The sequence below is a fragment of the Oncorhynchus clarkii genome, chromosome 11 (genome assembly GCF_045791955.1).
Source record: "Oncorhynchus clarkii lewisi isolate Uvic-CL-2024 chromosome 11, UVic_Ocla_1.0, whole genome shotgun sequence".
Taxonomy (NCBI): Eukaryota; Metazoa; Chordata; class Actinopteri; order Salmoniformes; family Salmonidae; genus Oncorhynchus; species Oncorhynchus clarkii.
The window spans coordinates 23,397,473-23,424,777 of NC_092157.1; the positions used below are offsets into that span (position 1 = coordinate 23,397,473).

General features: G+C 42.3%; 1 protein-coding gene across 3 annotated transcripts; it reads left to right on the plus strand.

The window, feature by feature from the left end:
- The first annotated feature begins 4,055 nt into the window (after positions 1 to 4,055).
- Positions 4,056 to 25,220, plus strand: LOC139420684 (ITPR interacting domain containing 1). 3 transcript variants are annotated; one of them, XM_071170905.1, is made up of 17 exons: positions 4,056 to 4,134; positions 4,230 to 4,403; positions 9,313 to 9,358; positions 9,636 to 9,676; positions 11,788 to 11,841; positions 13,615 to 13,663; positions 14,705 to 14,782; positions 15,047 to 15,249; positions 15,653 to 16,161; positions 16,355 to 16,415; positions 19,956 to 20,068; positions 20,294 to 22,054; positions 22,951 to 23,078; positions 23,362 to 23,473; positions 23,760 to 24,062; positions 24,218 to 24,272; positions 24,577 to 25,220. In XM_071170905.1, exons 2-16 carry the CDS (start codon positions 4,283 to 4,285, stop codon positions 24,263 to 24,265), a joined length of 3,627 nt encoding a protein of 1,208 aa, XP_071027006.1. In that variant the 5' UTR covers positions 4,056 to 4,134; positions 4,230 to 4,282; the 3' UTR covers positions 24,266 to 24,272; positions 24,577 to 25,220. The 3 variants fall into 3 exon arrangements, with proteins under 3 accessions (XP_071027006.1, XP_071027005.1, XP_071027007.1); XM_071170904.1 differs by having other exon boundaries at positions 24,218 to 25,220; XM_071170906.1 differs by lacking the exon at positions 4,056 to 4,134 and having other exon boundaries at positions 4,158 to 4,403.
- Positions 25,221 to 27,305: the final 2,085 nt, after the last annotated feature.

The following is a 27,305-nucleotide window of genomic DNA, read 5'->3' on the forward strand; positions in this document are numbered from 1 at the left end:
CTACTAGGCTACATATTGAACTTCAATCATCTCAGGCCAGTGACACAATACAATCATTTAGGGTTAGATCAGAATTGGTGTCATAATCATTGGCCTGTACCACAGGAGGGGAGAATGGCTCATGATACTGGCCGGAGCGGAGCACATGGAATGGCATCAAACACCTGGAAACCATGTGTTTGATGAATTTGATACCATTCCTCTTATTCTACTCCAGTCACTACCATGTTCTCCCCAATTCAGGTGCCACCAACTTCCTGTGGCCTGTGAAGGGAATTAAGTCAAACCACAAGTCCAAATCCACATATCAATCCATGGCTTAGGAAATGGCCGATTTAGCAAGCTAGCTACTGCAGGAAATCAACACTAGCAGACCTGTTATTCTGACAATGATGACGTTTTGCTTAGGATGTGATGTGATTGGTATGAAGCTAAATCCAACCTGGTCTCCTTTGGGGGGCGTTTTGCTGCGCCAGGACAACCCACAGTTGAGCTCAGCTCAATGCTGATTGGCTAATTATTTTTTAAAACATTATCAAGGGAGGCCAAATGCTTACTGGCATCAATGAAATGCTACGGTAGCAACATATCATACTCTTTTGTTCCAGACAGCATCAGAGACATGGGCTACACATACCGAGACAGAGGGGCTGCTGTTTCCCTCGTTCGGAAGACTTCTCCGGTGAGATTCAGCCACTTGCAAATTGACGGAACAAGATGAAAACACAGAGACATTAAATACATTTATTTTTTAATTTTAACATTTTTTTCAAATATTTAGTGAAGCCTGGATTCTCTTGGCATCCATGAACACACACCACTGTTGCATTCATTACTGAAATGGTTGTTCCAGCTTACATAGTTTGAACTTTAAGTAGTTTCATATCTTAATCTTCCCAACCTGGCAGTCATTCTGAATGCAGGATGCAGGTGAATAAATATTCCAAATGATGGATATCCCCACTCTGGCTGGATTCTAATAGGAATTACTCATTGCTTTGCAAGACATCATAATGCGACTTACAAGTCTGACAACCTTGACTTTCAGGCCACTGTATTAGGGTTAAACTAGGCCCTCAAAATAAGGCATTATTTAATACTTGTTGTATTTTGTTAAATCATTTAATTTGAATGATAACATTTTCACTTAGGATCTCACTTTGTGAAGGCCACAGGACTGAAAATCGATGAATGCAACAGCCTGTCACGACAATGTCTCTGTTTCTAACAAATACAGTCATGAGTGGTATCTCTAAAATTCACTCGAAAGGCAAGGCACTCTGGGAAATATGCAAATAAGGCAGGGAGTTCTATTACGCTGGTCCGTGTTGTACAGGACAATGGCCCATCACGTCATCGGGCGAAAGCGGAGTGGGAGAAGAGCCCTCAAATCAAACAGTAATCTGCACCGCTCTGTCATATTGTTAAGAAGGCAACATGATGCATCATCCAGAAATATACAGTATATTTATTTTACATAAAGTAAATGTTTGAATATTCAAACTAGTTTTCATTGGGAAGGCAGATAAAGCATTTTTTAACTTAAAGCAATCACTTTTACATGTGAAAACACATAATCCTACTCATCATTCCCAGTGCTTAATTATGTTCCAAAACAAATATGATCACTTTTAAACCTGGTTCAAACTCCTCCCACCGGGGCAAGGTGGGCTAGATAAACAAACCCCCTCAGTGTGTTAATTCAACACTGAAAAGTGTTGACCTGTTCAGACACTGGACCAGCGTTAAATTTAACACTAGCTAGGTTTCCGTCCAATTGGCAACAGATTTTCATGCCAATATTCTAAAATCTGCATAAAAACAAAACGTGCATTTTCCCATCAGAGATGTTTCCATCAAATTGGCTTGTTGCAGATAAAAGCGAGTGTACCCACTCCAATTTTGGCATGTGCTCTTTAGTCAACAGCGCTCAGATACAGTATATGTATCCAGTTACTGTGTCTGGTTGCTGTTGGCTATCTGGTTGCTGTCTGGTTGCTGTTGGCTATCCAGTTACTGTGTCTGGTTGCTGTTGGCTGGACACTGTGTAGTGTCCAGAATACTGACCCAGTTACAGTAAGACAAACCACCATATGGTATTTGAACCATGCGATAAAAAGGAAATCATTGAAATTGTCATATAAATTGATAACATACATATTTTCTTTCTTCTAAAAAAAATATTATTTTTATTTGTCAAACTGCAGCAAAGCATCGATGATCATGTCACCAGAATAAGACCTTCGATATGTATTGGAAAGGAGCATCAAGCTCATCACCTTGCACTTTCACCACCCTGTGGCGTTTATCATCATTTGTTTAATCTGTAGCCTAATAAACTGCATGCTTTCCTGACCAGTCATAGTGGGAGGACCACACAACATGTCATGGCATGACTCCAAGTTATTATATCAACATTTGCGCATAAAAGCGTTTCCACCTACATTTCTCGGATAATTCATTTTACCGACACAAAAAGATCACACCTTGTCTAGTATATTTTGTTTTATCAACATTTGGAAAGTTTACAGAAAAATGTTGTGTTTCTATCAGGCATGTCATGAAAGTTTTTATCCGACAGATAAAGGTTGGATGGAAACCTGGTTAGTGTCAGTGTTGATTTAACCCTGGATAATATGCTGTGCACACACACTGAATCCAACACACTGAAACCAACAAGGGGTTCACTTTGGTGTTTTATTCTAGGCCTTAGTTTTTCCTTGTCGGGCCAGTATGCAGCAAATATCAATTTCTTCTTTAATGATTTTCAGTGTCACGTAGGTCCTAAGATGTGCCTTGTCAGAAAATGTACCGAGGATTAAATCGAGTTCCTATTTGCATGTGACTTTTATTTGAGAAACCAAATTGAACTGTAGCTTGTAATGTATAGCATACAATTATGCAAAGTACAAACTGCGGACAACAGGGACTGTTGTCATCGGGTGCACTGAGTGCAGCAAATATCAATTTCTTCTTTAATGATTTTCAGTGTCACGTAGGTCCTAAGATGTGCCTTGTCAGAAAATGTACCGAGGATTAAATCGAGTTCCTATTTGCATGTGACTTTTATTTGAGAAACCAAATTGAACTGTAGCTTGTAATGTATAGCATACAATTATGCAAAGTACAAACTGCGGACAACAGGGACTGTTGTCATCGGGTGCACTGAGTTTGAATGCAGTGATGGCCACGGATGCATCATGTAAGTCTTTTCATTCAAAGGTGAGTCCTTTCATTCCAATGAACCACGATGTGCAGTTTTGTTCTTCACCGTTTTACTAATCTATGTTGACTGTCACAGTTTGAATGAAATTGAGCTATCATTTTTATAGGTACTATAAACGTTATGAAGACATAGGGTATATTTAGTATTCTGTTAACCATAGTAGGGACTTAGCCAACACTGTGTCAGCCAATTTATGTGTCTTGGTTGAAGGATGTGAGTCTAGCCTACGTTATGAATGTCAGCTGTGTTTTGGACATTTTTGCAAGTGTTGGATTTCAAATATAATCTCCTCTTAGTAACTAAAATGTTTAAAAAGTGTATTGAAACATGATAATCCACCTGTAGTATAAATTACTTTAAGTGGAAGTGACTGGCATTATAAAAGCCCCAAATCCTCCTGGAATATGTCTTGAAATGAGTCTGTTTCATGTATCAAGTATTTGCCAATGCAGTTTACAGTTCACAGTGTCCAGAATACTGACCCAGTTACAGTAAGACAAACCACCATATGGTATTTGAACCATGCAATAAAAAGGAAATCATTGAAATTGTCATATAAATTGATAACATACATATAATATGATTTTCTTTTTTCTATAGAAGTGACTGAGGCTTTTGACTATCACCTATAGCTTATGCCAGAAAATAGACCATCCAGTTGGACTGATTGACTTCTACTTCCTGCTGGGAATAGAAGGGGGAGGTTGAACTTGAGATAGAGTTCCTGAAAAAGCACATCCCTTTGGCAGGAGCTGCTCGTAACCGATAAACACTGGGACAGGAAACGGTGAAAGCATTTAAATAAGCCAGCAGGAAACAATATTTCTGTGTGTGTCAGAGAAGCAGGGGTGAGCTGTGATGTGTTCGCTGTTGAAGTTTTGACATCATTTGCATCTCTTCCATGACTGGTATGTTTACTAGTGTAGATAGTGTAGCCTGGATGCCTGGGTGCAACCCAATCCTGTGGTGTTTGCTTGAGCCTCATGTTGCAGTGGATTTTCAGGTTGACTGACGGACGGTGTTGTGTGGTTCTGATCTTAAGAGAGAGACACCAGGATGGCAGCTGAAGGGGCCACAGAGAAGAGAGCCAACTTGGTGGCATCTAAAGTCATGTGGAGTAACAGGGATGACGTACCTATGTCAGCACCAGAACGGTCACATGGCAGTGACAGAGCTGGTAAGACCTCTTTCCTATAGTCTATTGTTCTGTAGATTGCAGATTTTCAATTTGAGGAATATGACACTGTTAAGAAAACTGTGCGATATTAGAGACTGTAGATTACATTTTTGGAACTGTCTAGAATCTCTATATCTATGTATTTGACTCAGACCTCGGCAAAAAATACCAGCTTTTTAAATACTAAATGTAGTCGAATATATTTTATATAGAGTTTCAACTAAAATGCAACTATTTTCTTTGATATTCAAATAAATGTCTCAAAAAAACAAATAATATTTGAAGGTAAACAAAAAAAGTATTTATTTGATGGCTGACAAATATTTCAAGAAGAACCAAACAGTACAATAGTTAGTTGAATTAGTCTAAATATATGATCATAACCACATGTTTTGGAGGGCTCTTAGATAGGAATCGTAATATAGCCTATAGTCTAAAGCCTAGAATTAAATTAATGAGGGAGATGGAATCACCTCAACATTAGAGTAGACCATTTTTACAGCTTCAAAATGACAAACAAATATATTTTCATAATGAGTGAGACATAAGGTAATTCAATAACACTTGCCATAAAATTCTTATAAAAGTAAAGTATCTTTGCGATCAGGGCCTGCCACACTGCAGCCTAGGATTGTCCAGGAATGGTTCCACGAACATGACAGTGAATTCAGCTTCCTGCAGTGGCCTGCCCAGTCACCAGATCTCAATCCAATTAGAGCTTGTGCGGGATGAAATGGAATGAGCTATTCTGAGTAGAGATCCACTACCAGCCAACTTGATACAACAGTGGGAAACATTGAAGTCAACATGGGCTAGCATCCCTGTGGAACGCTTTCGACACCTTGTAGAGTCCATGCCCAGACAAATTGAGGCTGTTTTGAGGGCAAAATATTTGGAAGGTGTTCCTAATGTTTTGTACAACCAGTGAAGACAAAGAACCTTGAGGGTTCTATCCCTACCCCAGAGTTGAATGGGAATTTTTGAAAACAATCACTAACAAGAGCTAACCCAGTCACATCAAACTCTGAAATGACAGCTAACATTCACTTTTAATTTGTTTCAGCTATTTCGCATTGATATTTATATCCATATGAATGACGTTGCTGTATGATTTCACCTGGTCAGAACAATGGCTAGCTGACATCCGACACCGCTCTCTTTGGTGGGGGAAGATCAAATTCATATTTTATTAACATTGTTGTTGAGGTCTGAGTGGCAAACAGCAAGGTTCATACAAACCCGTACTGTTGCAAACTAAATGCTGTCTGGAAGAAAGAGGAAATGCTGTGTTTAATAAAAGCATACACTCTTAGATAAAAAGGGGTTCTATATAGAACAGGGGTCTCCAACCTTTTCTAGCATGGGAGCTACTTACAAAAAATGAACCTGGCAAGCTACACATTTTTTTCTAGCTTTCAAAGAGGTACATTCTTCTCTTCTCCTTGTCACACCCTGACCATAGTTTACTTTGTATATTTCTATGTTTTGGTTGGTCAGGGTGTGATCTGAGTGGGCATTCTATGTTACATGTCTAGTTTGTCTAGTTCTATGTTCGGCCTGATATGGTTCTCAATCAGAGGCAGGTGTTCGTCATTGTCTCTGATTGGGAACCATATTTAGGTAGCCTGGGTTTCACTGTGTGTTTGTGGGTGATTGTTCCTGTCTTTGTGTAGTGTTCACCAGATAGGCTGTATTAGGTTTCACGTTCCGTTTGTTGTTTTCGTATTTATTAGTTATTTCATGTATTCATTCATTAAAGAACATGAGTAACCACCACGCTGCATTTCGGTCCTCTCTTTCAACAAACGAAGAACGCCGTTACACTCCTCACCCTTGCAACTCTTCCCTGCTGTCCTTAGTGTACAAGAGAAAGTAGTGCACTATGTTTTCTGTCAATATACCTGGTAAAATAATGGTTCATAAACAACTCTGAGGGCCCTATAAAATCAGAAATTTCCCCCCCAAATAATGTTTTATATTTTCCCAAATTATGTTTTCAGTTACGTTTTTCCAGGTTTTAGATTTTTTTGTTTTTCAATCTTAAAATTGCAATCGTTCATAGAGTAACAACGAAATTGGATGTTCTAAGTCCATGTCAATGCTTAAATCACATAATACATTTTTTTTTAGGTCTGGAAGAAGGTCTGGAACAAATTTGGATTTTGAGAGTAATTCCCCTTTAATTGCGCATCTGGCCCTTTAATTGTGCATCTAGAAAGTGAGGAATGTGCATCTATTGTGCCGGTCTAGTGATGGTTCTGTAATGCTGCCGCTCGTTTCATGGAAAAGTTTGCAAATAACAAATAATAGATACAAATGATATACTTACTCATGATATACTTCTGCCAGGTAAGCCTACTTTGCAGTTAACATTTAATTGAGAAGGTTTTGGGGAAAGTATTTCTGTCGACCCACAAGACCGCTTATCATATAAACTGGCTACACACAGAGTGATAGACAAACGAACGCACCACACAGATGGGCAATATTGCTGGAAATTAACTGGCAGATATTGTGTTAGACTTGGCTATTTAAGCCAATAGTGGCTAACCAGTGGTGGGATATTGTCAATGTTGAGTTGATAGAGCCCAACAGTGGAGATGTCATGATACCCATAAAACCTAGAGGTCAAACAGGGAAATGGTTCCAATCGTTTTTCCACCATTCATTTTTCCCATATGGGATTTTAGAAACACTTAAAATAAGGGCTGTGTTTCTCTAAGGTTTACCCTGGCGGGACGTTTTGATAACTATGTAAATCTCTCTCGGACAAGGTGACTTTCATCAATATATTGAGCTCTATTTACTCTCAGATTCAAAAAGGCTAATTAGCATCAACTTGGATATAATGCAAAACTACAAATCCCTGCAAGCCATCTCGAGCTGACACATTTGCTAACAGGTATTATGTCAAATTAAAGCTTGGCATGGAGAGTTCACAGAATTGTCCATTTAAACAAATGTAGCCAATTTATTTATTACTACATTTAGCTAAAATTAAATAGTTCAACCAGAGATTCTTACCTTTGCCTCTATTTGGCGGTCTTGTCCAGATCATCATGGTATTTGTAGTTCTTTATGATAGCCATATTTTCTTTTGGGGGGGGTAAATACAGGGATTATATTGATAAAAGTCACCTTGTCCTAGAGAGATTTACACAGTCATTTAAACGTCAGGCCAGGGTAAGACTACATGAAACACAGCCCTCATTTTAAGTGTTTCTAAATAACCCTATGGGAAAAATGAATGGTGGAAAAAGAATTGGAACCTTTCCCTGTTTGAACACTAGGTTTTATCAGTATTATGACTCATACTGTGGTACTCCATTACATAGTAGTTGGGAGCTTGTGATGCCTGATACTTGTGAGATTTGTTTATGACTGTTTGCAGTAGAACACGTGAAAGTTGCATGTACTTTAATAGTGGCCCAGCGGATGAGGAGTGGTACCTGTGGCCGAAAAGTGTCCGGTTCAAATCCTGGGCCGGGTTCTGAAAACTGGAGGGCTACTGGGTTCACATCCTCAAAACATTCCCCCGCCATTGGGCCCTTGAGCAAGTCCCTTCAAATAATAAAAACAATTCAAAAAATACACAACATGCTCTCCATCCAAGACACATTGTTGTTTGCTGTAACTAATGGACTGTATTGTACTGGAAAGTCAGTCACTGTTGACATAGGCCATCATTTAAGTAAAGAGATGCCTCCCTGGACACCAAGTTTCAAGTTTTTAATGTCTCAGGCACAAGTATAGTGAAATTCCTTTCTTGCAAGCTTTTATCCCAACAATGTGGCAAACAATATCAATATAGTGCTATAAAGTAGAGTAGAACAAACAATATCAATATAGTGCTATAAAGTAAAGTAGAACAAACTATATTAATATAGCTCTACAAAGTAGAACAAACAATATCAATATAGTGCTATAAAGTAAAGTAGAACAAACAATATCAATATAGTTCTATAAAGTAGAGTAGAACAAACAATATCAATATAGTGCAATTAAGTAAAGTAGAACAAACAATATCAATATAGTGTTATTAAGTAGAGTAGAACAAACAATATCAATATAGTTCTATAAAGTAGAACAAACAATATCAATATAGTGCTATAAAGTAAAGTAGAACAAACAATATCAATATAGTGCTATAAAGTAAAGTAGAACAAACAATATCAATATAGTTCTATAAAGTAGAGTAGAACAAAAATATCAATATAGTGCTATAAAGTAGAACAAACAATATCAATATAGTGCTATAAAGTAAAATAGAACAAACAATATCAATATAGTTCTATAAAGTAGAACGAACAATATCAATATAGTGCTATAAAGTAAAGTAGAACAAAAACACAAGAAATAGAAATAAGAAGAACATGACAAAAGTAAACTATATACCAGTGCATATTTCCAAACTATGTTTGCATATAATGCCAAAGAATTCTAAAAAAGTATGCTGCTATTCTTTTGTCCATTGTTTAACTGTGTATTAAATTATATTCATAGCTAAAAATATGACTATTTTATTAATAGTACTTGCTACATGGCCACAGGAAAATGTTTAGGGATGGGGGTGCTGCATATTTTTTGTCGACCCCCTAATTTATCAGCACCCCTACTTCACGAGGCTATGAATAGCCATAATTCATAAAAGGCACCATGCAGGGTTCTATATGGAACCATTTTGGTTCAGTGAAGAAGAACCTCTAGGATTCTGATCAAAGAACCCTATAAAAGCGTTCCGTATAGAACTTTTAGGGGTTCCATATATGAAGCAAGCGACAGAACCCTTCGATAAGGAACCTTTTTTTCTAAGAGTGTACTCATCTCAGGTATGATTTCACATCCTATAAAAAACTGATGAATGTTTCTTGGATGAGTCTTGATGTGTGTTTCCATGCCTTTTGTACAGGAATCTGTAGACAGAACAACGTCCAGCAGTGGCTTAGAAGTCATGAGTGAGTATTAGGAAGTCTACTTACATGTGACAGATGTTTTGCTTTGTTGATGGAAGATATCTAGAATTCATTTCCACCAATATCTACATAGTGGACTTTGAATGAATAGAGTTGTATTGATAATAGAGTTTATTGAACAGAGTTCATTTGCAGATAACTGATTGGGATTTCATAGCTCACTCCTTGCCTGTTTATTTCCCACATCTTTGTGTGCTGTTTGGGTTGGTGTGAGCCTCCTGACTACCCCTCCTAAATAGCGCTTGACGTTTACTTGCAGGGCGGATGCAAAACCAGACCACACCAGAGAAGCTGCAGCAGGTACGGCACATAGACATTTACTTTGATTTACTGAAGTTTAATACCAAGAAGGTTCATCTAAAAATGTTTGAGTCATTTCTCATGAGTCATTTGTTGTTAGTGCTGGTACAGTAGTAGTTCTATCTACAGTGTAGTTGCTCATTAAGGTTATTTTGGTGACACTTCAGCTTAACACCGTGAAGTACATTCAATATTAGCCATAGACCAGTGGTTACTGAAAGATGTTTGGATTTAAGTCAAGTTTAAACTTGAGCATGACATACTACCAGTTGAGCTAGATTGAAACTGTTGGAAAATGTGAGTGTAAGAAATGTTACACGACAATACACAACAAGTCATTACAAAACCAATCAACTTATCCTGTAATGTAAAGGTTAAAAATCAAGCCTTAGTATAACAGAGATGATATATGGAAATGTATTTGTATACGTAACTTGGAATTGTCATATTCACCATACATGGGTGTTATCTCTGGGTAATGAAGAGGTTGTGTAGCTAGAAAGGCAGAGACTCGGCAAGGCAGATAGATTCAAACGACATGCAAACTAGGACCGTGAAAACCATGGGAACGACATCTTGTTATAACCATAACGACACAAGGTGAGACCCAGATGCAGACACGGGAGGCAGATGGTTTGAGTTCCGATATTTATTATAGTCCAAGGGGTCAGCAAAAGGCAGGTCAAGAGTTCATAACCAGGTCAGAGTCCAAAACAGTACAGGGCTGCAAGCAGAATGGTCAGGCAGATGGGCACAGAGTCAGAACACGAAAACCAGAGACTTGGCAACCCACTGGTTGACTTGGCAAACAAGATGAACTGGCACAGACAGACAGAAAACACAGGTATAAATACACAGGGGATAAGTGGGAAGATGGGTGACACCTGGAGGGGGTGGAGACAAGCACAAGGACAGGTGAAACAGATCAGGGTGTGACAATAACTCTGTGCTGTAACCAACCAGCCCCTAAACATCCACTAAATGTCCTTTACTGTTGGTCTTAGCCATCACTGGTTTATTATGTCACACAAAACAAGACTGCTGTTGTTGATTCCTTTATCACTTTCTTCTTCTGAGGTCATTTGTATCTGTTAGAAGCTGAGTACAGAAATACCAAGTCTGCCTCTTCTGTCAGACTTGGTATTTCAAGAATCAGACGGTGATGTTTGTTATCTCGTTCTGTGTTTGTGCTCTGTCTAATCTCTATTTCACAGTCAGGGTGTCCCCCAAATGGCACCCAATTTCCTAAGGGCCCTAGTCGAAAGTAAACTGAACAAAAATCTAAATGCAACATGCAACAATTTCAACGATTTTACTGAGTTACAGTTCATATAAGGAAACCAGTCAATTGAAATACATTCATTAGGCCCTAATCTATGGATTTCACATGACCGGTCAGGGGCGCAGCCATGGGTGGGTCTGGGAGGCAGCCATAGGCCCACTGACTTGGAAGCCAGGCCCACCCAATGGGGAGCCAGGCCCAGCCACTCAGAACATTTTTTTTCCCCACAAAAGGGCTTTATTACAGACAGAAATACTCCTCAGTTTCCGGGTGGCTGGTCTCAGACGATCCCACAGGTGAAGAAGCCAGATGTGGAGGTCCTGGGCTGGTGCGGTTACACGTGGTCTGCGGTTGTGAGGCCAGTTGGACATACTGCCAAATTCTCTAAAATTACGTTGGAGGAGGCTTGTGGTAGAGAAATGGACATTCCTGTAGTCAGCAGGACAATTGCACACTACCTCAAAACTTGAGACATCTGTGGCATTGTGTTGTGTGACAAAACTGCACATTTTAGAGTGGCCTTTTATTGTCCCCAGCACGAGGTGCACCTGTGTAATCATGCTGTTTAATCAGCTTCTTGATATGCCACACCTGTCAGGTGGATGGATTATCTTGGCAAAGGAGAAATGCTCACTAACAGGGATGTAAACAAATTTGTGCCCAACATTTTAGAAGAATAAGCTTTTTGTGCAATGGAACATTTCTGGGATCTTTTATTTCAGCTCATGGAACCAACACTATATTTTTGTTCAGTGTAATATATAGTATAGTAAAAACACTTTGGTGTTTTCTCTGAATCTCTTCTGTTTTTATGTTTAAAATATTACAGGGCTTTTAAAGAGGAACGCCAGCAGTGAGGATGACTTAGCGTTGGGCGTCGAAGGTAAATAGATCTTTCATCTTGTAGTCGTTGTTTTTAGGGTGACATGAACACCAGGTAGAGCCGAGGACAGAGGAGTAAGTTAAAAACAGGTTATGTGGTTTTAAACCATCACAATGATTTATCCACTGTGTGTTCAGAGGAACATTTGAGCTGTCTGAGAGTGGGTACACAATGAGAAAAATGTTGCTGAGGGCTGGTATATTTAGGCGAGGGGGTAAAATATTGGCAGAGGAGAGGTGGTGTCTGTACTTCTTGCTAATCTCAGGGCTGAGCATCCAGCAGTAGACAGAGGGAGGGACAGTTAAGACCAGGATGAAAGCCTCAGAGAGACAGGGAGAAGACCATACCAGACCTGGGTTCAAATAGTGGTTGAAAACCTTCAAAATACTTTGAGCGTTTGCTCTAGCCTGCCTGGAATGCCTTGTGTTCTGGGTTTGGGACTGTTCTATTGGTTCATTAAGAAAGGCAAGTGCAATTAAGCACGGATAAAGTATTTGAAATTATTAACTAGTATTTGAGCCCAGGTCTGGACTATACACACCTCCCAGGCAGTTCACCCTAAACATGGCTAAGGAAAATCACGCTGCTTAGCTTTGGCAAACACCACAGCATATCTTATACAAACACAGCTAGGATCTGATGCTCACCAGTCCTCACTGACACCTACTGGGGGCTGTGTGTGTATGTGCGCGCGTGTGATTCCCCGTATCCATGTACAGTATCATTACTTCCACAGTATCCTTTCTTAGTCATCACTTAGGCCGGCCTCAGAATCGAATAAAATTGGAGTGAGACAGTAAAGGAAGAGAAGAAAGTGGAGAAGCAGAAGGAGACAGGATGTCTTAGAAGGGACAGCCAAGGACATTTGGCATGAACCACTGTATTCTCCTCAGAGTCAGAGAGCACAGGGAGATCCTGTCCTTGCAGAGAGGACAGGGGGTCAATTCCAGACACTGACCCAAGGAGAGATTGGTCAAGGCTGTCCACTATCTCCTCCCAGGACCGGCTACTCAAGATATTAAAGGGATTGGCTACTTAGAAAGGCCAGTCAACCAAAAGGGACTGCTGCCCCAAACCGTAAGGAAAGATTGACCACCCCACAGACTACTCTATCTCCTCCAAGGAACTGCCAGTGTACTCAACAGAAAGGTAAGTCAACTGAAAAGAATGCTACCCCAAACTCCGATGTTAGATGGGAATATACAGTTCAGTGCCCCTTGGCCTTGAAAAGCACCACCTTAGGAGACCTGGTTACGTAACACCAAATGACATGGCACTTTAGGAAGTCAGCTCGGAACAGAACCCAATGGAATGGCATGCATCATCACCAACTTTCCAAACACTCATTTTAGAACTCCTCTTCAGATGGAAGAACTTTGCGGAACGAGACCTGACAGAAAATAAGAGTTGGATGTTGGAATCTTGGAGACGTTCTTGGACAAAAAAAGGTTCCGTGTAAATGAAATAAAATAAAGCTTCGGCCGGCAGCACAGACCACTTTGTCCCTGTCACCATGCCAGGGTAAAATGGAGTCCCAACCTTGAATAGAGGTAGAGAGGACAGCCAAGAGAAAACACTGACTGAAAGAACACTAATGCCTAATATAGCTACTAAACAGAGCCATCCAAAGACAGGATGTGCTGAATTAGCAGTTGTGACTAGCAGAGACACAGTGGATAACTAGCTCGTTGTCAGTCATAGCAAGATATTCCAAATATTCAGCCTTGTTTGCTTTCAGGTCTAGATGATTTGTTATTTTTTTCTCTTCCTCAGCATCTTTATATGGTAAACAGGGAGTGAGGACCGTCCAGGAATTTCTGAGGTAAGGAACTTTCCCTCTCTACTGTCCTGTCGGCTGGTTGCTGTCAAACTTTTGGCGCTTTGAAATGAATTGCAACCGAGGGTCTATACACGGCGAGATTACACATCCATGTATAAATAATTTGTGTCTCTCACATTTGATGTGATGTTATCCAATATATAACTTGCATATATGATTACTATGGATAACTTACTATGCATAAATGGGTTAAAATGTTTTATTGACCCCATAAAAATACTATCATTTCTCTCAAAGTGAGGTTAGATTGATGTGATCCAAAATAAAATATGTTTAAACTCTGAACACCCTCACCCAGGGCTAATTTTCAGTCACTTGTCATTAACTGACTGGTAGTGAAGGGAGCTGGCTTGATTGACAGATGTTGTCATAAGTTATGGATAATGTTCACATGACACATGCCCACCTGCCAGTGACTCCTATTTACCATGCAAATATAAGAGACTCACCTGACCTTCACAGAAACAGATGGGAATCATCCCGAATGACACCCTATTCCCTATACAGTGCACTGCTTTTGACCAGGGCCCATAGGGCACTATGTCGGGAATAGGGTGCCATTTGGGACGCAGACATGGATGAAGGGATGGTTTGCATGAAACAAGAGTGATGACATAGACATAGATATGACACGACGAGGAGGAGAATAATATGAGATTATTGTTGCGTAGTGCACAGTAGAGACAACTCTAAACAGGGTTTAGATGAAGGAATTTGTGTGTGGAGATGACAGTGCGAGCAGTGTGATTTGGAGACCAGTGTTAATACAGATTATTGTTCCATTCTGTTATGGTGCATTGTAGTATTATGCAGAAAAGCGTTCTATCATGTCTTTGTCTGTAGAAGGATGAGTGGCTAGCTTGTATGGAGACACGAGAATCGGAGACTGTTTGCAGCGGTATTCTATCATGTCTTCACCTTTGGAAGAATAAATGGCTAAAGGAACACATACCTAAGAAATGAGTCTAGATTCAGAGACGGTTGTCCTTCTATGATCATGTCTGTGTCTCCGTCATGGTCCAGGGGTTCCAGGTCCAGCCCAGTTCTCACCAGGTGGAACAGCTTGACCTCAGCCTTCTCAGCACAGTCGGCTCCACTCAGGTTAGTCATGTCGCCAACTCCAGGCGCTCTTTTGTTAACCAGTATTTATCCCAATTGAAGCGGTGAGGATCTGAGGCTGGATTGCAATTGCAACATACGATGCGATAACTGCCGTGAGGTGATGTACGTTTACAGAAAGTGTGCATCCCTCCGTGCGTGCATGCCTGTGTGTGTGTGTGCGTTTGCATGCCTGCCTGCGTGTGTGTTTGTGTCTGCAAGCACATGTGTATTTATATGAGTGTGTGCATTTGTGTGTTATCCCAGTGTAATGGATGTGCTGAATCTGTGGAGTGATGACCCAGAGGAGGTCCTACTAGATCTGGGCTTCGGCTGTGACGAGCCTGACATCTCTGGACGGATCCCAGCCCGCTTCATCAACAACCAGTCCAGCGCCCGGGGAATCAACATCCAGGTGTTCCTGGATGCCCAGAAGAACCGCATGGACATAGAGAACCCTGATGTCAGCAGTAAGTGATGTTACACTGTAAATGTACTACTCAGACATTCTGTCATATGCTCTTAAAACACTGAAAACATACTGTAGTTATGTCTTATACACTTGACAAATACTGTACTGTAGTTATGTCATGTGCTGTCATATGATGTTTAAGCTAGCCACATACATGTTCTACCTCCAGGAACCTTGGCAACTACTGGCATGAACATGTTCATGGGATTCTTTTTGTGCTTTATGTGTTGAAACTGTTGTATTTCCAGTGTCCTCTCTGTCTCTGGTGAGAACACCGTGCATTTATTCCACCTGACGGAGACGGTCCTATAAGAATGATAACATGGTTAGCTGGTTTGCCAACTTTGCATCTGTCAACCACAGATAAATGTTAACAATCTCCTTCACTCACTCACTCACAGATAGGTTCAGGCAGTTGGAGGTGCTGCAGCAGGTTACCACTGCGTTCTCATCCCTGGTCGGTGGTGCGTCTACAGACTCCCTCTCCGAGAGCGGAGTTCCAGCTTTAGCTTCAGCCGAGGCCAGGGAGAAGAGGAAGAGGATGGGCATGCTGCTCCGCCGGGTCTCCAGAAAAACCCTCAGCCAGACCCAAATCCAGACCCAGGACTCCCAGGACACAAACCCAACTCCCCACAGTCCCGTAGCCCACTTACAGCAGCCCCTGGCCGGCCCCCCTGACAGGCGGACCCCGCTGAAACGAGCCAGACAGGGCCTGGCTGAGAGTATATGTCTGACCCCACTGGTAGAGGAGCAAGGCCTAGCCTCGGAAGCACCAGAGCCCCACTCGGTCCCCCAGGAGGGTGCGCTCAGGCTCGAGGTGGGGAAGGAGTATCAACCCCTGATCTCCAGTGGTATTCCAACCAGAAAGAAAAGTCCTGGGGAGGCCAGGGAGTCCTTTGAGATGGAGGAGGTAAATGTCAAAGTGTCACTTCAAGTTAAAAAATACTGGTGGTTCAACGTTTGTGGAAAGGGGTATAATATACTGAAATGTCTTGAATTACCTCTTGCATTATATTGCTTCATCTTCCAGATTAAACGGTGTAACTGTAGTTGTACTACATATGTATATTGAGCTATATTATTTGTGTTTTCTTTCATGTCAGATCCAGAGCTTTGATGAGGGCAGTATTTCTGGGAGCTACATGGGAGCATCTGACACCACAGGTATGGGCACCACTGTTTTAACACTCACATTCCTTCAGTCCCTTTTCCTGGTTTCTATAGTTCTTGTCAGTGGTTTATGCGAGGTTTACAACGAAGATCTTAGACAGTAGCTTGTCTTTCATTAGTGTATATTTCAAAGAGCGCTAATGACATGGAAAGTATTCCCCTGCCTTGCTGTTAAGTGTTAAAAAGTAACCTACTAAAACAGTCCTCTAGCTTTGTAAACACAATTCTCTCTCTCGACCAGATAAAAGCTCTCTTTATCCAATGTCTAGGTTTATTTTTAAACTCTGTTGGCCCTGACTCCGATGCCAGTTTTCTCTACCTTCAGCATGGAACAATCTCCTATGGTGAAGAAATGCAAATATACTGTAGCAATTAGACTGCCATCATTTTCATAAGGGGTTTTAAAACACGAGACCAACCAGCAGTGGCGGCCGTGGCCGTTTAACATCAGGGAGATGTAATTTTTTTCAGCATGGCCTTATTTCTATTACAGGATATTGGATGACTGTCATTCATATTCCATTTACCCAGATCAATGTAACATCAATAGGTTTAGGCTACTACCTGGTACTCCAGGCTGTATCACATCCGGCCGTGATTGGGAGTCCCATCGGGCGGCGCTCAACTGGCCCAGCGTCGTCTGGATTTGGTCGGAGTAGGCCGTCATTTTAAATAAGAATTTGTTCTTAACTGACTTGCCTAGTTAAATAAAGGTTAAATTAAATACTCAAATGTTCCCTATACCCATCATGAGGTTGCAACAACCTAGCCTACAAATGAAAGTTTATAATGTGCACCGGTTGAGAGACAAATTGGAGTAATCAAGGTGACAAGCAGTTACACATTCAATATGGCTTTGCACAATTTTGTCTGCAAATAGCTAAACTGGGGTGTAGTCATTAGTCCAAACAGTTGTAAAACTGTTGTAAAAATTCAGGTAGACCCCCCCCCCCACCCACCCACCCACCCGCCGTTTAAGAAACAGAATCGGAGGAAGGAATACACCCCTGTTCACCCGAGCACACAGTTCACTTTCATAGCAGCCACATACAGCATCATCATCACTTTGCTCATTGCATTATTCCTTCTCGCATCTACCAGCTCCTCTCCGCTCACATTTTTCCCTTCAGTACACAACAGCTGTCTGACCAGGCACAAAAACCTCTCCAAGCCAAACCTTCATACCACAACCACTACACAACCTACATTGTCACCATACTAACGTTATAGTCAGACTAGAACTAACGCGTTAGTTAACCAACAATCCAATTCATGTGTACAATCATGCAGTACAGCCATGCAGTACAGCAAGTAGTTTAGCAGTTACACCGGTGGCCCCCTGGTGGCAATACATTTATAAAAGTGAAAGCTTACCTTGACTTGGAAGAGTTTGTGTTGGATAGCCTTAGCCAGCTAGCTAACATAAACAGCATTCCTCTGAGTCAGGTTGTTGAGTAAGCTAAATTAGCTGCATTAGCTAAGTATGTGGAAGGTAAACAAAGAAGAGAAAAATATACCATGAAATATACAGTGCCTTGCTAAAGTATTCATCCCCATTGGTGTTTTTCCTATTTTGTTGCATTACAACCTGTAATTTAAATAGATGTTTATTTGGATTTAATGTAATGGACATACAAAATAGTCCAAATTGGTGAAGTGAAATAAAAAAAAACAGGAAAGTGGTACGTGCATATGTTTTCACCCCCTTTGCTATGAAGCCCCTAAATGAGATTTGGTGCAACCAATTACCTGCATAAGTCACATAACTAGTTAGATTGCACACAGGTGGACTTTAAGTGTCACGTGATCTGTCACATGATCTCAGTATATAAACACCTGTTCTGAAAGGCCCCAGAGTATGCAACACCACTAAGCAAGCAGCACCATGAAGACCAATGAGCTCTCCAAACAGGTCAGGGACAAAGTTGTGGAGAAGTACAGATCAGGGTTGGGTTATAAAATAAAATATAATCAACTTTGAACATCCCACGGAGCATCATTAAATCCATTATTAAAAAATGTAAAGAATATGGCACCACAACAAACCTGCCAAGAGAGGGCCACCCACAAACTCACGGACCAGGCAAGGAGGGAGTTAATCAGAGGCAACCATGAGATCAAAGATAACCCTGAAGGAGCTGCAAAGCTTCACAGTAGAGATTGGAGTATCTGTCCGAAGGACCACTTTTAAGCCGTACACTCCACAGAGCTGGGCTTTGCGGAAGAGTGGTCAGAAAAAATCCATTCCTTAAAGAAAAAAAAATAAGTGAACACATTTGGTGTTCGCTAAAAGGCATGTGGGAGACTCTCCAACCATATAGAAGAAGTTACTCTGGTCAGATGAGACTAAAATGTAGCTTTTTGGCCATCAAGGAAAATGCTGTGTCTGGCGCAAACCCAACACCTCACATCAACCCGAGAACACCATCCCCACAGTGAATCATGGTGGTGGCAGCATCATGCTGAGGGGATGTTTTTCATCGGCAGGGACTGGAATGATGGATTGCACTAAATACAGGGAAATTCTTGAGGGAAACCTATTTGTCTTCCAGAGATTTGAGATGGACGGAGGTTCACCTTTCAGCAGGACAATTACCCTAAGCATACTGCTAAAGCAACACTTGAGTGGTTTTAGGGGAAGCATTTATTTTTGCCTTGAAGAATAGGAAAAAATCCCAGTGTCTAGATGTGCCAAGCTTATACAGACATAACCCAAGAGACTTGCAGCTGTAATTGCTGCACACGGTGGCTCTACAAAGTATTGACTTTGATACAACCCCCCCCAAAACATTTATTTTAATTCCAGGTTGTAAGTCTACAAAATAGAAAAAGGGCCAAGCTGGGTGAATACTTTCGCAAGCCACTGTAGTTCTCTCTCTCTCTGTGCTGCTTCTCCTTAATTTGAAGAAATTAGCTATGGTCTTTCTCTCTCTTTGAGTCACCTACTCACCACACTTAGCTGTAGCTTATGCTTTCAGTACTAGACTCACTATCTGATCCTTTGATTGAATGGACAAGATGTTAGTTCATACTACAAGAGCTCTCATAGGCTGGAGGACGTCCTCCGGAAGTCGTTATAATTACTGTGTAAGTATTTGGAAGGGTGTGAGAACCATGAGCCTCCTAGGTTTTGTATTGAAGTCAATGTGCCCAGAGGAGGATGAAAAATAGCTGTCCTCCGGCTACACCAGGGTGCTGTTGAGGCTACCTATTTATTGCAAAACCGCATGTTTTAATCAGTTATTTGGTGACGTGAATATATTTAGTATAGTTTTATCTAAAAAGGATAACCTTTTTAAAAAAAAATCTGAAATTCAGTGAGTAGCTAACTGAATAAGCAAATTGTCATACCTTTTAGTTGATTCACCAGGCAAAGGTGAAGTTCTGTTTATTGCCCTGAGTCTTAGTTCTCCTTTATACTTCAGATGATGAGTCTGATTGAAGGATATGATTAAAGTGATGTCATTTTCCATGAACTCTTTCTTTCTGTCCCTCTCTCCCCTCTCTCTACTCCCTTCCCCCTTCTCTCTGTAGCAGTGTGTGTGATGAGGACTAACAGCTGCCAGTCTGACAGCAGTGGTTTCCTGGAAGAGCCCTTCATCCCGTCCATTACCCAGCATCCCTCACCTGGACCCGAGCTCATGAAGGTTACACAGAGAACATTCTAGAAGTGCAACAATCTAGGCGTGTTACTTTTAGTTAGTTCTACTGACTTACTTAAACTTACTTTAAGTTATTGCTACTAACCTATATACTTCACCAGCCCAAAATATTAAAATATATTATTGAATTGATATTCTGTCTATTTCATGGTGCACAATTTAAGAGGTCATTCATTAATTTAAACTGACAGTGTTTGGTTGTTGTTTAAGGCTTTGTCGGGAATATCTGGAGGCAGCACTGACAGCCAGATCACTGTAAAAGGAGCTTCACCCCCCTCGTCCCCCCCATCCACTTCCCTGGACCCTTCCCCTCCTACCCTCTCCACGTGCCACCCAAGACCCGAGTCTCCTCTATACAGACCAGAGACAACAAGCCCTACAGAGGAGACACCCAGACACCAGGATTTCCCCACACCCCACTCCCTCCTCTCTGATGCCTTGGAGATGACTAACTCTGCGTTTGGAGCCCGGCCAAGCCTAATGGAAAACACTGTCGCTGAGGAAGATGGATTCTCTTCGGCCTGCTGTGCACCTTGTCATAAGCCAGACTCTCCGTTACGGCACGTTATTATTATCATGAAAACAGATAGAGAAACAGAACACTTTACTCTGGAATCAGAGGAAGCTGTTCCAATAGAAGGAGAGGAAAAGGCCATAGCGGAACAAAGTGGTAATGTTCAGACAGGAACAGAGGCTGTTGGTGATCAGGACACCGATTGTTATGGGTCACATGAAGGCTCTCTGATGAACTCGGTGGCTCTGGTGCAGATGAAGGAAGAGATGGAGATGAAGATGGAAGTACAGATTAGTTCTGGTTTGGAAGGTCCAGTGTTGGGTCCTATCGCTGTTACTGAGGTGGTGGATCAAGGCTCTGAGACTGGATCTGTTTGTCATGACCGGTCCTCTGAAGATCCTCTATTGGGATCTGACCCTAACCTCTCAGCAGTGCTAAGCCCTGCCTCCTCTCTCCCCCCAGCAGAACCTCTCTCTGCCTCCTCTCTCCCCCCAGCAGAGCCTCTCTCTGCCTCCTCTCCCCCCCCAGTGCACTGGGAAACAGGTGGCTCAGAGATTTCAGAGGGATCCTCAAGCTTGGTCCCACCACTAAATCAACCAACAAACCCATCAACAGACCTACCTCCAGGCCCAGCTTTAACCTCACCTTCAGAGCAAGTGTCACTTCCATCCCCAGCTTCTTCCCCACCACCATCTCTGTCCCCAGCCTCATGCCCACACCAACCTCCAGCCTCAGCTTTTCTGGCAGCATCCAGCTCATCTCCAACACAATCCCATTCCCCAATCCCAAACCATTCTCTATCAGCCCTAACCACAACACCAATCCCATCCTCAATTCCAAACTCACCATCAGCCCATTCCTTAACCGTAGCTCCATCTCAAGCCCCAACCCCACTCGTCCCCCACAGTGGTGCTTTCAGGTCAGGTCGATCTGTGTCTGTCCAGATGCCCTCCTCCCTGCCCTCTGTCTCCCACTCTGCCCTCCGGAGAGGTGCTGTCCCCCACACCCCCTCCCCGCTCGGCCCTTCCTTCGAGCCCCTCCCCCTGACTGACCTGACGCTCCGGCAGAGGCGGAACTCCTTCTCCAGGAAGGCGTGGTCAGATGCTGATGTCTCCCACTTTGCAGAACACAGAAACACTGCGGTTGCCATGGAAAAGGCAGACATGACACCTGAGACAATATCCCTCCCGTCCCCCTGCCCCTCCCCCTCCATGTCATCGTCCAATCGGTGGCTGTCTCGCGACGGTTCACGAAGATCCGGAAGTTTCCAGATGAAGTCCACCTCCTTGGACACTGGGCTGTGGCAGGAGGAAGTGGGGGAAGAAGTGGGGGATGAGGATAGACGGTGGGAACGAGCCCTGTTCTCTGGGCTTTCCTGCTGCTGCTCCTGTGATAACCGCTGTCGCTGCTGTTCTCAGAACAATCGCCTCAAACCGTCCTCCGTTTCAGCTTTCCCTGTAAGTAACACACACAATTCAGTTACTCACTCTTGGCAAACCTTAAATTGATTCACACAGGATGATATCTGGGAAAAAAAGACTAAATGATAATGCAGCCTCACTCATCAAAATGTCTGCAACAAAAGTGCCCTTTTCTATGGTTACATCCGATCATTAAAATAGTTATTTAATTCCTTATCTGTATATTTATAGAATATTAGATAAGGAGGCATTGAGGCACATCACATGTGTTTTTCCTGTTGACATGATGAACAAATCCTCTTTGCATGTTAGAATCTTTATTGGCCCTTCTAAAGACGGTGGTTTGGTTTCATATGCAGCAGTGGTCATTTGCATGTGAATGCCTGTTTTGCGTGATGAGCAGCAGTAGAGGAGGAAGTTCACCACTCTCTCTCGCTCTGGCTCTTTAGTGGCCTCAAGCACAGCTCACTTCTAATAAAAGAACACTATATGAAAGGTCCTATTCACCAAGAATGGTCAATAGGATTGGGGTTGCTACTTGAGTCTTTAGTGGACCCCTTTCTGTCTCTCACGTAATGCCGGTTTTATGAAGGTGACCACCATTGTGCTCTGATGGAAATGATGTGTTGAGTAGGCTACTGTAATCTATCTTTGTGAACAGCTGAATTTGATACTTCTGAGAACAGAACATCTACACTATGGCGTTCATCTGAGTTAAACATCTATGGCCTTCATATTTGTATTGAGTCCATTTGGTTGTTCTAATTGGCTTAATAATCAACCTCTTCGAGCTAACCACTGCCACTGCAATTTCGCTGATAGGCAAAAACAGACCTTTCCTCCCTTGTGCGCTGATTCACTGTACAGTATTCCTGACGTTGTGTTGTCTCTATCCTCTCTCATGATATTATTCTGTATAATCCTCTGTGCAGTATTCACTGGATGAGCTGGAGGGGATGATGCACTGTATGAGGAAGTTCCGCTGCGTCCTGACAGACATCGAGGAACAGCTGTCAGAAGACCAGGCCTCGGTGTACAGCTCACTCTCTGACACTGACAGGTAGAATATACCCCCTCTAGCGGACGCTTTAGGCTACTTCACCTCACCCACATCATCTCATTTAGAGTGAGCATTGAGCAGGCTTGGGTATAACGAGGACAGTTTGAGACGGATGTTTTTAGTGTCATGTTTATGCTGCAGGGTTGGAGTCAGTTCCATGTCATGACTTAATTGAAATGTGACTGAACTCAACCCTGTTTTGTTGGCTAATGATTTCGATTTGACATACTATGGTGTCACCTTTTTGTGTCCTCTGTGTCCCTACTCCTGTGTCCTGTCTCAGAGAGGAAGTGCGAGACATCTTGGAGCTGAGGAAAGCTGTGAAACAGGAAGCAGGAGAGTTGGAACTGCAGCTCACTGACCTGGTTCATCGCTATGACGACAGCTTCAAAATGGTAGGTTACACAGACACACCCCTGACTGTGGATTATATTGATGAGAAATGAAGACATTGGCTACGTTTTTCTACTTTGCCTCAGAACTATAACTCCCTTTACACTTTCCTTCTATTACAGCAGTTAGTAAAAATGTGTTATTGTGTACTACATTTGATAGAAACTAGATATCGGGATCAATATCCAAAGGAATAAGCATTTCAAAGCCATGGACAACCGCATAAATGGGCATCAAAACAAATATCTGAGAACTGATAGTGAATTGTGATGTTGTTCGGTTCCATAGAAGATGCACAGACTACTCGATGAACAATCTCACCTCTACACCCAGCTAAGGCTCCTGCCCCTGATCCCCACGACCACATCCACCCCTGGTTCTGCCTCCTCCAGGAGCATGGCCACTCAGTGCTGCCTGCTGCCCTGGCTGCCTTTGACGGACATGTCCAGGCCACGCCCCTCATCGCAGGCCACCTGGGATTTGGAGTCCAGATCAGCTCTGCCAGATTCCAGTTCTATGGGCCAGAGGCTAAAACATGGTTCTACAGGCACCAAGCCAGACAAACTGGACATTGTGGGTTTCATCCAGAGAGTAAGGGACCTTTGACCCCTGGTACATACACAACCACATATCAAAATGTAGTTTCAGGTTTACTGGATGAAAATACAAAAATGTTTTGCCTGCGTATTGCTTTACATTTTTGACTTGATATTGACATGTTGTCACATCTCTTTACTGTTTTTCAGCTGAAGGAGTCCATACGCCACTCTGTCAATACTGACTCACTGGAGTAAAAGAGAGGTGGGGTAGCCCTGACTGACAGATCTAGGCCAGGATTCAATCCTAAGCGTTTCATAGGGCAGCGTACAATACAGGCGACAATTTGCCTTTCAAAGGCATTTTCCCTGACGTTCGCAGAGATTGCGTTCATGGTAAACGCTGTGCATGTCGGCTCCAGACGTAAATTCCTTTGAAAAGTCTTATAATAGTGCTCTGCTCTGTAACACGCCTTCGCGTGAATACCAGACCTATACCCTCTAAACTTGACTGAAAAAAACACTGCCTGTGTCCTCACCCACCCGTGGATTGTTTTTCTGTCTTACAGATGCTGCTTCTGCTGTAGCTAACTGAAGATAATCTGCTGTCTAAGTTATAGTGTGTCCAATCAACCTGGACTCGGGTAGATGTAACATGATAAATGTAAATCTGTCTCCCTCCATTTAGTATGATATGTTAGGTGTGGTAAGGTATGTATTTCTTTGTGGATGTCCATCATCCATTATGTTATGAATAACAATTCATATGATATGTTACGAATTGCAATTTGTACAATATGTCACAAATTCCAGTTTGATGTGGCTAACCCTAACATTAGTTAAGTAGCTTACGTTAACTAGGCAAAGGGTTAGCTAACATGCTAAGTAGTTGCAAAAAGTAGTACGTTTCAAAATAGCTAATTAGCCTAAATGCTCAAGTTGTCCGTGATGAGATCGGAAGACGCAACCTTAGGGATGCTAGAAGTTTGCATTATATTCCCACCTATCCACCCCGACCCACCACCCTCCCTTCGTTTTTCGTTTTTGCCTCATGTAACCTTACCAAACATACCATATCATATTAATTTGAGTGTCCTGGATTTACGTTGACTATGTCTAGTCTATGAAACCAGGCTGGTGTAATCAATGGATTCCATTACTACTAAAGTAGTCCAGTGTCCACATGATGAATAAAAAGCATGAATGCATGAAATCATGTGTGCTTGTTCTATATCTATAACGTGCCAATGCATAACATACTGTACAAAGAGTTTGTGTGTGTATTGTCATTCCCTACGTATCAACATGACATGAAGTCTCCTACTCTCCTACCTACCTGCATCAATGCTCTGGGTAAGACAGACCCCCATCCACATGAGATCCATGCAGTATGTGTATGCTATAGAGAGGAGCTCCTCGCTCTGGGTTATGTCCTTATTAGCACAAGAGGTGGTCTAGCTCATGTCTCCTGTCTCTTCAGACCCCAATTAGCAGCTGTGTAGTACAAGCCTGTGAGCCTGATGCATTTCATGACCCCCTCCACTGGTGCTCCCAACTTAAATGTACGAGCACCACATGCCATTTAGGAACACCAGAAAATAAGATATAAAAAGACAAATGTTTTATTGCGATACAGCCTACTGTATATAGAGCCCCACAGTGGAAGTGTCATAATACCCATAAACCTAACGGTCAAACAGGGAGTCACCTTGTCCTAGAGAGATTTAGATGGTTATCAAAATGCCACGCCAGGGTAAGCCTACACAACACAGCTCTTATTTTAAGTGTTTGTAAAATCCCCTACAGGAAAAAGGAATGGTGGAAAAACGATTACAACCATTTCCTTGTTTGACTGCTAGATTTTATGGGTATTATGACTCATACTGTGGTACTCTATTGGGCCTAAGAATTCTTGTTACTTTTGAAGCAAATGTTGTGCCCTAGAAAGTAATATGTACATTAGTTTATAATAAAATGTTGCTAAAGTCATTTGTGGAATATTATGTTTCCACATTGTGTAAAAGCACTATTCTATTGAGATGGATTCCATAGAAAATTGCACACTTTCTCTTTAAAAAGGTCAGGTTTGTGAGATTCAAGAGATTTGTCATTCAACATGGTGCTTTCAAGACAACTGGGAGAAAAACTAAGTCTAATCATGACGTCAGAGCTCTGGAAAGTAAGTATGGTAGCTGCAGCCCAATAGAACCCCATAGTGGAGGTGTCAAAATACCCATAAAACATAGTGGTCAAACAGGTAAATGGTTTCAATAATTTTTCCACCATTCATTATTTAAGTTTAATTTCTCTACCATAAGCCGCCAATGTCGTTTTAGAGAATTTGTCAGTATGTCCAAAGGGCCTCACAACCACAGTCCACATGTACCCATGCCAGCTCAGGACTTCCACATCCGGCTTCTTCAACTGCGGGATCGTCTGAGACCAGCCACCTAGACAGCTGATGAAATTGTGGGTTTGCTCAACCAAATAATTTCTGCACAAACTGTCAGAAACCATCTCAGGGAAGCTCATCTGTGTGCTCGTCATCCTCACTAGGGTCTTGACTTGACTGCAGTTTGGCGTCATAACCGACTTCAGTGGGCAAATGCTCACTTTTGATGGCCACTGGCACGCTGGAGAAGTGTGTTCTTCACGGATGAATGCCGGTGTCAACTGTACCAGGCAGATGGCAGACAGTGTGTATGGCGATGTGAGCGGTTTGCTGACGTCAACGCTGTGAACAGAGTGCCCCATGGTGGCGGTGTGGTTATGGTATGGGCAGGCATAAGGTACGGACAATGAACACAATTGCATTTTATTGATGGCAATTTGAATGCACAGCGACACAGTGACGAGATCCAGAGGCCAATTCTTGCGCCATTCATCCGCCGCCATCACATGTTTCAGCATGATAATGCACAGCCTCATGTCGCAAGAATGCTGTTCATTGACTACAGCTCAGCATTCAACACCATAGTACCCTCTAAGCTCATCATCAAGCTGGAGGCCATGGGTCTCAACCCCATCCTGTGCAATTGGGTCCTGGACTTTCTGACGGACCGCCCCCAGGTGGTGAAGGTAGGAAACAACCTACCCTTTGCTGACACCTCAAGGGTGCATGCTCAGCCACCTCCTGTACTCCCTGTTAACCCACTACTGCTTGGCCATGCATGCCTCCAACTCAATCATCAAGTTTGCAGAACAACAACAACGAAACAGCCTACAGGGAGAAGGTGAGGGCACTGAGTGTGGTGTCAGGAAAACAACTTCTCACTCAACGTCAGCAAAACAAAGGAGA

Coding starts and splice junctions, on each gene's coding strand:
- LOC139420684 (XM_071170904.1), top strand. CDS start 4,283: ATGGCAGCTGAAGGGGCCACAGAGAAGAGAGCCAACTTGGTGGCATCT. Junction 11,842..13,614: donor CTTAGCGTTGGGCGTCGAAG/GTAAATAGATCT, acceptor TCTCTTCCTCAG/CATCTTTATATGGTAAACAG. Junction 20,069..20,293: donor CTGGACCCGAGCTCATGAAG/GTTACACAGAGA, acceptor TTGTTGTTTAAG/GCTTTGTCGGGAATATCTGG.